Source organism: Argiope bruennichi, chromosome 2 (assembly GCF_947563725.1).
Source record: "Argiope bruennichi chromosome 2, qqArgBrue1.1, whole genome shotgun sequence".
Lineage (NCBI taxonomy): Eukaryota > Metazoa > Arthropoda > Arachnida > Araneae > Araneidae > Argiope > Argiope bruennichi.
In genome coordinates, this window is record NC_079152.1 from 49802018 (window position 1) to 49816231 (window position 14214).

Consider the following 14214-nt stretch of genomic DNA (forward strand, 5'->3'; position numbering starts at 1 on the left):
CCGAGCGATACTGGAAACGCGCAGGATTCGTAGTCTGATATTCGTATCTGTGAAAACAAGGTTGTAGTTGTGTAGAAAGTGCGTAATATTTCGATATTTTTTTTTAATTGGTGAGTTTGTTATTCACATTGTATTTGCATATCATACTTCAGGGTTCAAAATATTTTTCAGATTTATTATATATATATTCATAACTAATAATCCGTAATAATGAATAAGAATAACTTTAAATACTTCGGTTTGTTTTCATTATTTATATGATGAAAAGAATATGGTGGCACAGTGTAAATAATGTTCAAGAGTTATTAAAGTGAACGGAGGAAGTACAAGCGGACTCCATACATATTTAAAAACAAAACATGATATAAATTTGTTAAAGAGGAAAGAATCAAATTGCGATGAAGATACAAATTTAAGCCATCAGGGATTAAGCCCAAGCCATTTGGGATTTTAGATTATTTTTAAAAAATAATTTGGATGAATTTATAAGTAAAATGACAGCATTAGATGATTTGCCATTTCGAGTGTTTTGCAGTTCTATGGAATTAAGAAAATCACTATCCGCCAGAGGTTTTAAAAATTTACCAAAATCGATTTAACACTATAAGAAGAACTGTTATAAACTACAGTAACGGTGTTCGCAATTTTTTGAAACACGAGCTAATACAATTAAAAGTAAATGGTAAAAAATTTAGTCTTGCATTTGATGAATGGACAATTTTAAGAAGTAGACGCTATTAAAATATAAATACTCATTCAGAAAAAAAAATGGAATATAGAATTTACACATATCTCGGGAAGTATGCCTGCCGAAAAATGTGTGGAAATGCTTAAATCTAAATTAGCGAAATATGAATTATCCCTGAAAGATATTGTATCCATAACGACTGACGGAGCAACAGTTATGGAAAAAAAGTTCGAAAGTTGATTGGCGCAAATTAGCAATTGTGCTATGCTCATGGAATTCAATTAGGAGTAACAGATACATTATACCAAAAAAATAAAGAACAGAAGAATCCAAATACTGTGGATATAGAAACTTCGGATTCCGACTTTGAACAGAGTGAGTGATATTGACAATGAAGATAATGACAATGTAATTGTTTAAGATATTGCTAATGAGGATAAAATATTAAGTCATCAAGAATTGCTTCCTGTAATTTATAAAGTTCGAAAAATTGTTTAAACATTTATTATTGTTAAACGAAAGATATTTAAACGTTTTCCTACAAAAATTGCCGTATTACAAAAATATATGCTAACTGAAAATAAAACAGAATATATGTTAATATTAGATTTTAAAACACGTTGGAACAGTTTACTCCTAATGAAGGAAGGATTTTTGAAACTGAGAAATCCAATCCAAAAAGCAATAATCGACTTAAACTTGCAAACTAATTTTTCAGATGGTGAATTCGACTTAATATCCAGAGCTGTATCGGCTCTACTTTTAATAAAACTGGCTGTTGAGGCATTATGTCGGAGTGATTTTAATTTATTAACAGCTAATGCAACAATACATTTCATGTTGCAGTCACTGAAAGAACAGAACACATCATCACTATCTGAAGACATATATTACATTGAAAAATCGCACAGAAGAAAGACATACCGAAATAGAAAATGTCTTACAGTATTTACATAATTATAAGGATTTTGAAAATAAGAGACTAACCAATTCAAATCTGATCAAGTTTATAGTAAATTTTCTTAAAATTTTACCCACAAACCTATCCACATTCAGAAGAATTTGGTACAGTTATCGAAGATTATGATGACACTCATGTCGGTAGTGAAAAGGAATTGTCTCTTGAATAAAAATTAGAATTAGCGATAAAAAAAAAATCTCAACAAACCAAAATACAATACAGAAAACAGCTATATCTAAAACCATCCGACAAGAAATCGATTTATTTGAGGATGAGGTAAATACTTGGAAAAAATATTTCGCGCATTGCTAACAGTACCACTAACTAGCGTAGATGCCGAAAGAGCGTTTTCGACAGCTGGTCATTTTTGCACAAAATTACGTTCCAGGCTTAATGACAGTACAATGGATGCATTATGTTTTTTAAGATCACATTTCAAAAATTTGTAATAGTATCACAGACTGAATAGTGATATTTAAACTTTTTGTGATTTAAATAAATAAGATGTTCCTTTCCTTTTTTGTGATTCTTTATATAATGTTATAATTTATAAGTTACAAATTATTTTTTGTGATATTTACACTCTCTACTAAAACTGGCAAATAAAACAAAGAAACACTTGTGTTTTCTTTCTTTTTCTATAATTTCTACTACCGGTAATTAAATTTGTAAGATCTCAAAAATACCGAATACCGGTATTGAACTTTTGGTCCGATATTGCAATCCCTAAACTAGACCAAGCTTTAGAGAGTACTTTTACACAAGAGGTTCTTGGAAAATAAAGTGTCACAACTAACCCCGGTCTCCCCTATAATTTGACAGATTTGTTTCAAACAGATGGGATTGTGTGCTGCTTGTGTTGAAATTATTTTTTGGTAAGGAACATATTTTTCTTTTCGCCTTTACTACGTTATTTGTATAACCCCTGATTTTGTTTCTGAGAATTTATTTATATCGGAAGTTATGAACGTTTGCAAATGCTTTGACAGGTTGAGATGAATGAACTTTTGTGAATATTAGAATTTAAGAAATTGATTAAAGCTCCAAAAGAACTTCTAATATTTTGAAATACATTGGCGTGGGAGACAAAACTCATTCAGTTTCATATATTTAATTTGTATCTGTTTGTATGGATATTTGAAATGCTAAAAATCAATTTGCAGCTTCCGAACTTTATAAACATGATCACTGTACATAAAATGTGCCTTGCCAAAAGAGTCAAAAACGAAGAAAGTTTGATGAATAGAAAAATAAAAAGATGACCCTAAGTGTACATATACAATAAATTATCTTTAATACATCGTTTTAGGGTCCACTTCAAAGTAGTGTACTAACTACTACAGAGAATTTTGATACAAATTGTTATCATCTTGTTAATTTAATTTTTTTTTTGAAATTTAAGAATTATTTTATATATTTTGTTTATAATTTCGAGCCATATTAATGGGATTTCCAAAATTTTAAAATTTATTATCTTTTTTTTTTCGAAAAAATAATTGCATAACAGATATTTATAATGGCAATACCTTTATTGCAGAATTTCTCCTTGAGTGATTACTTGGGATCGTGATGGCTTTTGGACTAGTCAACTCTTTAAGGCCATTATATTTAAGAGAACGAACCGCAATGTCAATTAAAAACTTTTATTTCCATAGTTATTAAATAAATTAGCTGGTAAAAATGCAATTATTTTTTATTGTTACGATAGTATTTTATCAAATATAATTGGATAAATTTCTGTATGACTTATTGTTTTTACTTAGTAGAATATTTATAAATGTTATGTCCATGCTTTATTAGTATTTTGTAGAAACGTGGGCGCTAGGCAGATAGCAGTGATAATCTCTACAAATAATAAAAAATCGTGTGTGTTGGCACTCTGCAGGCCAGACTGTTTGACCTACAGCTATCAAATTTGGAACATTTATATTTTCAAAAATGAAAATATGTACCTAGGAGCAATTTTAATTAAAAATTAAGCTGAATTTTGGCGTTTTCCCGCGATAACTTTCGAAAATATTGCTGCATAAAAATTTTACATTTCATTTTTTAATGCCTTTTTATTAATACCATTTTAATAATCGTGCGAATTTTTCTGCATTTGATTTTTTTTTTTTTTTTGCCTAATTTTCAACAATAGATTATATTTTTTATCCTGAAATTCAAACTGCTTTCATTGTTTCATCAAAAATTTAAATGCATAGCTTTCTTTGATTGTTGAAATGTTAAAGAAAGATTCTGCTTAATGTCTGTGTTTGCAAGACCGATTAAAAGAAAGTTACAATACCCTGACATTTAGAAGCGAAACGTATCAGATATTTACCCTTTTAATAACGCTATGATGTTATAGAATGTTATAGAACCTGTGATGCTAAAGAAATGTTATAGAACTTAGAAAGGTTCTTGCACACAGTAAATAGAATGTAAGTAAGACGATAGTAATAAGACTGATGTCAAATGATTTGACGGAATCATGGATATTATATCTAACGATTTATTTGAAAACAGTATTTCTGGTGGATTTGCTGCTCGCTAGTGGCCACTAATAGATAAATTAAAACTAACGATTTTTCTCAAAGTTAGTAAAATAAATAAATTAAAAAAATCAACTTAATTAATTTAAATCACATATTTTGAACATGGTAATGACAGAAAGATACAAATTTATTTAAAGAAGAACTTCGTAATATGCACTGTCCAAGATCACAAAATACTTAAATCCGTCACGCCATGCAGATATTACTTTTTTCTTCAATTTGTACTAAAGACTGTTCGATATATGAGATATCTAAATTGCGATATATCGGATAATATTACAGCTGGAAGAATTTTTTTAAAATTGCAATGGTCATTATTAAAAAAAAAAAAAGTTTGCAAAGAAGTTCAAATTTTAATTTGTTTTGTTAGTTTCAGACTTTTAGTCACTATGAATTGATTTTTTTTCCATGTCGTTTAAAGCAACACACTTTTAAATATTTGACAAGATGGTGTTGTCTATGAAATTAATAGAAATGTATTGTGGGATCAAGGCAGGGCAACGTACTAAAGAGGTTTACTATATTTACAAAAATAAAATACATCAATGAAGGATGTTTATGATGCAAAAAGATGAATTTTAGTGCAATTATTTCAGAAATGTTAATAAAATTCGGACAAATTTTATTACTTTTGTTTACACTAATTCTCTATAATTTTCCAGAAGCACACGTTAAATATTTTTGCTCCATTTTATTTGAAAAACCCCTTAATTTAAGAATTCCGAACATTTTTCTGATATGTAGCATAAAATGTGGTTGAGAAGAGCATGACTGAGCCACACAACCTCACTTAAAAGTGCATATTACAAAAAATAACTTTTAAAATTTATTATTCTTTAATGATGAATGTTTTCTGACATAATACTTGTTAACACATTTTAACCCTAATTGTGACGTTTGAAACAAAGATTTCTTTATAGATTACATTCTAGCCAACTGAATGCAGAGTTTCGTTTTCGAATCATTTCACAAAAAAGCTGCTTACTCAACAAATCTACTAGCCAAAACTTGACTAAATCTTCCTTGTAATGTCTGCGAACTATATGAATGAGAAAGAGTCTTCTCAGTAGACTCTTACTTCGCACAGTATGGCCGAGTACAGCCTGTTCCACCTTGGCACTCCGTATGCTTTGACGTACACGTATCTTCCAATGAGGTGATCTGGACATTCGAAGTGTAGTGTTCTTCGAAAGAGAGCATTGTTGAGTCTCGAAATGGATGCGCACTTTGAGCCGCTGGTACTGGTTTCCAGTCTCGCCTTGTTCTCCACGAAAACCGTCAGTTTTTCGAGGTTGTAGATGTATTCTTTGTATACGTTTGTGCGGTCTGAAATGAAAGACATGAAATTGTTACACCATGGAACGGGGGTCGAGTTTAATGTTGTACAATTAAAGAAAACTAATTAAAAATGATTTTATCAGAACTGGATCAAAAAATTTTGGTATTGAATTTTTAACTAAAATTATTTTTTTCTAATTAGAGGAGAGGAAAAATTAAGTAGCACCAAGGTTAAGTTTTTTTTTTTTTTTTTTTTTTCCCTCCGTCGCTTTCATAGACGTGAGACGAATGCACCAAAATTAAGTTCTACAGCTTCAAAAACACCTCTCCCTTCTACCTTTGTTATATCATTATTGTTAACTTTTCTTTGCTTTTTCTTTCAGGGGGATATAATTCATGCTCTAGATAAAAGATAAAAATTTTTAAAAATCCTAGTATAAATATATAATATAAAATAATTAAAAACAGTATGGTGGAAATATTCATCATCATGCAAATTTACATGGTAAGCTGAGAACCAAATCTTCAATGTCCCTTTCTTCTGAATTTTTCCACTCATTATCGCTTTTATTAGCAAAAAATCTCAGATTAGTTGTAAAATCACAACAGACATTGGACGGAATAACAAGTGCAAACCTGCTACAATGATTGACATTTTACGTTTCTGTTGCTGTTGTTACTGAGTACTTACTAGTTGGTATTACAATGTCAAACCAACTCCATAAGTCCAAACACTTCCAGAAAATCTAAAGACAATAGAAGTTTGGAAAACATAACGTCCAATTTAAAATCGATGCAAATTAAAATATGCTCAGAGAAAGTCTGGGTAGACTTACACTTGGTGCAAGTCTTTAAAACTTTCTGTCCTTGCTCAAAGGAGAGAGACCTCAAGTGCCCATGGCAAAACGAGAGAGACAAGTCTGCTGACATGTGTTACCCTTGAAAAGAAGAGCACCACCAGGGCTCTTCCTGGAATACCAATGATCCAGAGAGTTTCTAGAAGTCCCTATTCAATTTCTTTTGTTCTGAGAAAACCTCACTGAAGGTGTAACACTTATCTGAATGAGGAGCATCAAGAGCAGTAGCCCTCGCCAGAGTATCAACCATCTCGTTGCCAGAAATACCAAAGTGGGATGGGACCCATTGGAAATGGACTTCAAAATTACCAGAGAGTCTCTTGGTAAGAGTTAAGATGGACAACCCAGCTCTGTCACCAGCTTCCTTCCAATTACTAAGGTGTTGAATTGAGGATCTACTGTCAGTGAGTATCCATATAGTTGTAAAATCAGGGTCTGTAATACCCTCGACAAAATTAAGGCCATTCTTAATTGTGATAAGTTCAGATCTGAACACAGAACAGTAATCAGAATTTCTGTATTTGAAGCAATATTTAGAAGTGTCAGTACTGATGAAGACACCGCTACTAGAGTGCCCTGTTCACTCTTGCTACCATCAGTGTACATTTGAAGGGCGGCTGTTGGAATGTGATTGATCGTTTCTAAGGCCATTTGTCTCATAAACTCAGGGTTATCCGCGGTTTTTTTGGTAGGGTTCAGTAGTTCAATATGAAAGTATACTCCTTTGAATTCGTTGACGGGGCTGAAACACGGCCTCAGTCAGTGATGTTCAATCCGACAGGAAGGTGGCAAACTAACTATATTTTGCAGAACTGCTTGGGAGAAGGGACTATTTCTTTTCAGTCTTTGGTTGAAGTTCCAGTTTCTGAGATAGGGAGCGATTCTATTCTGGTTTCCATAGCTGATGAGTTCATAACAGTATTTCAAAAGAGACGCCTCTCTCCACAGGCGAAGTGGCTGGAGGTCATACTCATAAAGGGCTACATTGTCGAAGCAGCTACGCCTCAAGCCCGAGAGGATTCTCACTGCACTAGTATGAACCTTTTCTAGCCTATTTAAATTAGAATCTGACGCGCAGAAGTAAATGGGAAACCCGCATTCCAATATTAGTCTAATGAGAGAGAGAGAGAGGTATAAGTCGTTTTAAAAGTAGAAGCGTCTGCTCCCCAGTCACTTCCAGATATATATATTTTAAAATATTAAGTCGCTTTCTATATCTCACTTCCAAGGCTTGAATGTGGCTGTTACCAAGAAACTCTTGATCTGTTATAAATCTCAAGTACTTAGCGTTTTTTTTCATAGTGTAATGTCTGGCCATTCAGAACAAGTATAAGTTGGTAGTTATAAAGATGTCTGTTAGTAGAGAAAAACTAGTAACAGATTTAGTAGCATTAAAGATCAATTTGTGCTCTTTGGCAAAGTCACTCACATCCCTGAGTGTGAGACTGTTATCTTCAATTGTCTTGATATCGGTTCCAGACTGCCAGAGGACAACATCATCGGCAAATATTCCAAATTTGCATCTTTTAGATATCACTTTTTTAATACCGAAAAAAAATAATGAAAAAAGCATTGGTCCTAGAACTGAACCTTGAGGGATTCCATGTCTAAGTCTAAAATCTCTAGAAAGGACCTTGTTAAATAAGACCCTATTATCTCGGGCCGCGATCCAAGGCAGCGCCTTTCCCTTCACACCGAATAATTTGACAACAAGTTTATTGTGCCAAACCCTATCAAAAGCCTTAGTCAGGTCCGAAAAGGTAGCCACAGTGTGATTAGTAGGTCGCAATTTTGGGCATCTCTAACACTCTGGCAAAAATATAAAACTTTGTCAATGGTATTTTGACCTTTTCTGAAACCGTATTGGTCCCTCGGTAGCAAATCATTAGCATCTAGATAAAAGGTAAGTCTATTTAGCAACATTTTCTTCACTAATTTGCATAGAAGAAGATAGACATGTCAAGGAGATGGCACGGTAACTCTATGGAGAGCTAGCTGCCTTGTCAGCCTTCCGAATTGGAATGACTATGGCCTTTCTCCAGTCCTTTGGTATTCTGCCTCTATTCCACGAGTGATTAAATACATCTAAAAGCCATTTTTTTACCTCTAGGTCGTAAATGCAAAAGCATTTGACCATGAATATTATCAGGCCCTGGGGATTTCTTGGGATTAACTTCCTTCAAAAGAGATCAACTCATACATTGTAAAGTCAGATATGAAAATAGGATCACCAAGGTCTGAGCTACGGCACCTATGGATCGAGTATCTCGTGGAAGTTTCAATCAATTTGTCACCACTATCAAAATTTAATTTGCTCACTTATCTGTAGTGATCGCCTAATAAGTCAGCGGCTCCTTTATCATTTTCGAGAATGTATCCATTTGGACCTAAAATTGTATTACGCTTTTCCTCTTGAAGTTTAAGTTTATCTAGAGCCTTCACCAGATTCCACAACTTAATGTTTGAGGTTCTGGAGTCGATATTCCCACAAGTATCCCTCCAGGATTTTCTCTTGTTGACAGCATAGGAGGGTTTAATTTCAGCATTAATTTTGTTAAGTTTGATTCTTTTTTCTTCACCTTAAGAACTTTTGAGATCTTGAAACAGTTTCCTTTTTCTGATGAGATCTGAGATCTCCGGATAGTGTTGAATGAAAACAATTTCTTTGGCTTTGTGAAGTTTCCTCTAGGAATAGATTGTTTAGAAGACGAGGTAATAGTGTCTCTGAAAAACTTCCAGTTAACCTCAAAGTCGTTACCTAAACTCTCATTACTAAAGGTCAGTTCAGTAAACAAAAGCCAATCGGCTTTAGGGAAGTTCCAAAAATTTTCTCTAAAAGGAAGGTGATTATTCCCCGCATTATTCAAAATAGTCCATTGGCACTTCGAATACAAGTCAGCACTAACTATTGAGACATCAAGGGCCTCAGCAGTGCTATAGCTGAACGAGAAATGGGAGAGCCATCATTAAGGAGCAAGAGGAATTCATCATCCACTGCTTTTAAGAGGTCAATACCTCTATTATTATAACATGAACGACCCCATAGGTGATGTTTGGCGCTGATGTCACCAAGATAGATGCGTGGGGAGTCTCCAGTATGCAATCGCCAGTATCCAGTCGTATGCAAATAATGGAGATATTCAACAAAGCAGCGTAATGCTATGCTGTCGACAGTGCATATATATGACAACATGTGTCTGAGGAGGCTATTACAACGATTCTTGCTGTTACAATAGCAGGTTATCAAGATTTAAGTGATTTTCAATAGGTACTAATCGTCGGCGTACGAAAGATGAGGCACAGCATTTTCGAAGTAGAGATGAAATTTGGATTTTCGCGCACAAAGCTCTGCTCTTTGCCTGGGCTCGCCAACACCGTAATTGGACTCTTAATGATTGGAATAATGTTTTTTGTTCTGACGAATCATGTTTCCAGTTGTATCGGGCAGATGGCCCTTGTACCGGTATGGAAAGAATCTATCGATCCCTCATGCCTAGAAGAAAATGTTCAAGCTGGTGGAGGCTTTGTGATGGTATGGGGCGTGTGCAGTTGAGACCGTTGATACGTCTAGACTCAACTATGACACGTCACCGATACGTTAACATTCCGACGGACGTGGACAATTTCAAAAGGGCAATGTTCCACCCCACAGGGCTACATTGGCTTGAGGAGCACTCTTTTAAATTTCGTTCCCTTTCTTGGACACCTAATTCTTCCGGCATGAACATTATGGAGCATATCTGGGATGTTTTGCAACACGCTGTCCTTAAGAGATCTCCACCACCTCGCACTCCCATGGAGGTGAACTGCCCTGAAGGAATCATGGTGTGAACTGTCTGCAGAATATCTTCAAAAATTAATTTAATCCATGCCATGTCATGTTGCGGCACTTCTGTATGCTTGTGGGGGCTCTACACGATATCAGATCGGTGTACCAGTTTTTCTGGCACTTCAGTGTAGATGGTATAGCTGGGGAAATGTTTTCCGAAGATACGTGTAGGTTTTGCAATTGTACTTATACGTCTTGTAATGATCAGTCAACTTTAACGTCTGCAATAGTTAAAATCTAAGAAAATTCTTTTTGAAACTTATAACATTGTTCGACGAACCGGAAATTATTAAGGGATTTCATAATTCATGCATTTTATTTATTTCGTTGCAATTGTTATAGAGGAATATTGGATATATAATTAAAATAACAAGGAAATTTCAGTTTACAAATGAAATACTGGGAATACCCGGTGCATCAGAGCAAATAATCGACTCATCTTGTTAAGTTGTACGAGGAATAATTTCTCTACCAAAGAATTTAATTTAATTATTTTTTAAATACATAGTAGGTTTACCCGTATTTTAAAGAAAAGATGCCACCAAATGATATTTATATGACATTTATTTACTGAGTTTTTATATCGAACGGTAATTTTTTATTTTACACAACGTGTATATACGCCGATCATACCAAAATGAAGACTTCATTTGACTTTTGGGTTAATCACCCCCTCCCCTTATTTTATTTTATTTTATTTATTTATTTATTACTGAAATATTTTTTAAGGAACTTATGCTAAATCGGAGGTATCTGATAATTGAATCATTATATCCGCGTTGTTTTTTTTTTTTTTTGGAATCCATTTCTTAGAATTTTTTTTCATTGTTCAACTTTTATCATAGAATAGTTCATAGAATTTTTTTCAGCATGTCAATTCTCTTGTATTTCCATAAGTTACCCGACTGGAATCACAAAGTTATGAATTATTTTCGGTCTATATTAAGATTTTATAAAATGTAATTCAGATTGGAAAGCAACTATATAATTTAGCATACCATGCATAGTATGATGGAATTGTCAGATTTTGATATCTGTCCCGGAAAAATTCTACAACAAGCATTCTCTAAATTTGACAAGGGTATGAAATGTTAACAATTCTTTCGAGAACGTTTAAAGATTGCATTTTTTTTCTTAGACTATGAAACTTGAGAAAGAATAAACATGATAAAAATGTAATATTTTTTGAGTTAAAACATTTAATTTGCCATCTGCTCTCTTTAGTTAAATTCGGATGTTATTTCTATGCTATAACCATACAATTCTATTTGCTTTTATTTTCAGCACATGTAATTGTCGTTGCATATTTTTAAATCCTACTGAATTTCCAGTTTGATAAAAGTTTGAAGTCTGCACTATGAAATCGAAGATGATATATAATACTATTAAATAATCAATCTGCATGTATTTCAGAGTGTGAAATTGAATAGATACAAATGAAATCATTAAGATAGTAGCATCGGAATTATATGAAGTCATTTTTAGCCACTTCTAATAGATGATAAAAAAGATTGATTAACCGCTTTGATATGCAATGAAAACTTATTCATTGAAAATTTTCTTTTATTTATCTTACAGTAACTTCTTCACTATTTGCGTTTTAAACTTATCCAAAATGAATGAATCTTAATCTCTCGCGAATATTGTTACATTTAATTTTAATATGCTCAAAAGGATGAATTTTGAGCAGAATTAGCTGAGAACTGAAAATCCTTGTTTTGTGCGTACGTTTAACGTATAAATGCATGCAAAAGCAGGTGCATTCAAGTATTAAACACTTAATTAAAAAAAAAATGGGGCTTAATATTGCCCAACTTTCAGAGAAACTTAATAGATCGAATAAAGTTGAAATGATATGAAATACATAACTTTTTTCTCTCTTAATGACCGAAAAAAATAGACATAAGCTAAATATTTCAAAAAATAAATTTTCTCTAACGAAAACTCATGCATCAGCAATTTACGTAAAATGGTGCATCTGTGAAACTCTTCGCTTTTAACACTTAATAGCGGGAAATAACAAATTATTTCGGTGTATATACAGTCGCTACAAGCCAAACTCGGACACCACAGGAAAAAAACTTGCTCTGCCAAAATATTTTAGTTAAAATGAAATAGAAAAAAAATTTTTTTTTTTTTTTGACAGTGAATGCATTGTACAACTGAAAACAAAGTCAAATAGTGCCGATTCATAAATTATAATTAAAAATTTAGTCATAAAATTATAATTTGTGAAAAAGTGTCCGTAAGCCAAACTTGGACATCTCACAATTAAGCACAAAATAATTGCAACTTATTGGGTAAAAATTACTTCCACTTTTACGATTAATGTTATAATTCTTCAGGGGAACTTTCCAATTGTGTTATTTTCATTTATTGTGGAATTAAAAAATAATTTAATTAAAATATCAGGGCAAAGAGGCCAAACGAGCGTTGATTTAAGAAAATTGGTTATTAAGCATGCTGAAAATGGAAAGAAAGTGCCAGAAATAACAGAGATTGCCCACAGAAGTCATTCAATGTTTAATGACATCATAAAATGCTTTAAAACCAATAATCAGGTAGAAAATATGCCTAAGTCAGCCCACAATAAGATTTTCAAAGAAGCAGATGATCGATATTTAATCAGAAAAGTAAAAGCAAATCCATTACTTAGTGCACCATACCCATTTATTATTGCTAAAAAGGAATTAGGAAAAAAATTTAGCCCATGAACAATATAAAAATGTGCACCATAAGGCAGATCTCAATGGGGGAAAAATCAGATAAGCTTTTCATAAGAAAGCGAAATCAGACTAAGATTTAAATTCGCAAAATAAGGACTTAAATTCGCAAGGAACATGAAAACAAGGATTTTTCTTATTGGAAAAATGTCTTATTTACTGGTGAGAGCAAATTCGTAATTTTTGGACCCGATGGCAAGCCTTGCGTCTGGAGAAAATCGAAGGAGTAATTTCGCACAAAAAAATTTGTAAGCAACTGTGAAGCATGGTGGTGGATCAGTATTGGTCAGGGGCTCGAATTCAACTACTGGATGAGGAACCCTGTATTTTATTGAAGGGAGAATGGATCAGAATGTATACCAAGACATTTTAAAGAAAAATTTTCAATAATGTGTGCTGAAACTTTCTCTTGCCAACAACTGGCGATTTTATCAGGATAATGATTCGAAACATAATGCTTATCGAGTGCGTTCCTGGCTTCTATATAATTGTTCTCTCGTTATGGACACTCCACCCCAAAGCCCCGATATAAATTCCATCGAAAATTTATTGAAATACCTGAAAAAAAAAGTCTGAAAACACACCATTTCCTGTAAAGATGAATTGAAAAAAGTATTTTTGCAGGAATGAAAAAATATTGAAATTAATTTTTGTGAAAAAATTAATTTATGCCTAAGTGTCTTAAAATGGTTATAAAAACAAGGACTTGCATATAAAACAATTATTCATTTCAAATGTTTACTAGTTTTTAAAATTTTCTTATCCGTCCGAGTTTGGCTTGTGCATTATTTTCTTTTATTTTGCTTTTTGCCATAATTTCTGGTTAAAATGAATTAATTTATAATTTTTGTTATTTGCTTTTATAATTGTAATAAATATGCTATTGAAAATTCATTTAATTAAATTTCTTATCATTTTTAGTTTACAAATTTTGATTGTATTAGTATCTTTTCTTTGATGTCCGAGTTTGGCTTGGAGCGACTGTATGATGATCATCATGTCTAGAATATTAACATTTATTTGAACTGCGATTGAAGATGATTTATTCGAGATTCTTGGATTTCAGCGTGCTTGATGATGAGCATTAGAATCATTGCACGACATCAAGGAACACATTTGTATTGTTTTTTAAATATGTAAATGAAAAGAATTTATGAAATTTGGATCATGATTTCTATCCGCAAGTGTAGTTTTGAGCAGTGAATGTAGAAAATGATAATATGTACACAAAGAATTAAAATAGTACATCCCGATATCAAAAACAAATGAATTCGTGGAATAATAAATTGAATTTCTTTAGTTTAAAATAATGCTTTTGGATTTTCTCTAAAGAGTTTCCCT

General features: G+C 32.7%; 1 protein-coding gene across 5 annotated transcripts in view; it reads right to left on the reverse strand.

Moving 5' to 3' along the window:
* Nucleotides 1-4857: 4857 nt before the first annotated feature.
* LOC129960369 (lactadherin-like) overlaps nt 4858-14214 on the reverse strand; it is a 137215-nt gene continuing 127858 nt past the window's right edge. For all 5 annotated transcript variants that reach the window (XM_056073787.1, XM_056073811.1, XM_056073802.1 and 2 more), the window contains exon 11: nt 4858-5512. In XM_056073787.1, the coding sequence (XP_055929762.1) occupies nt 5250-5512 (263 nt within the window). In that variant the 3' untranslated portion in view covers nt 4858-5249. The remainder of the gene's footprint in view (nt 5513-14214) is intronic.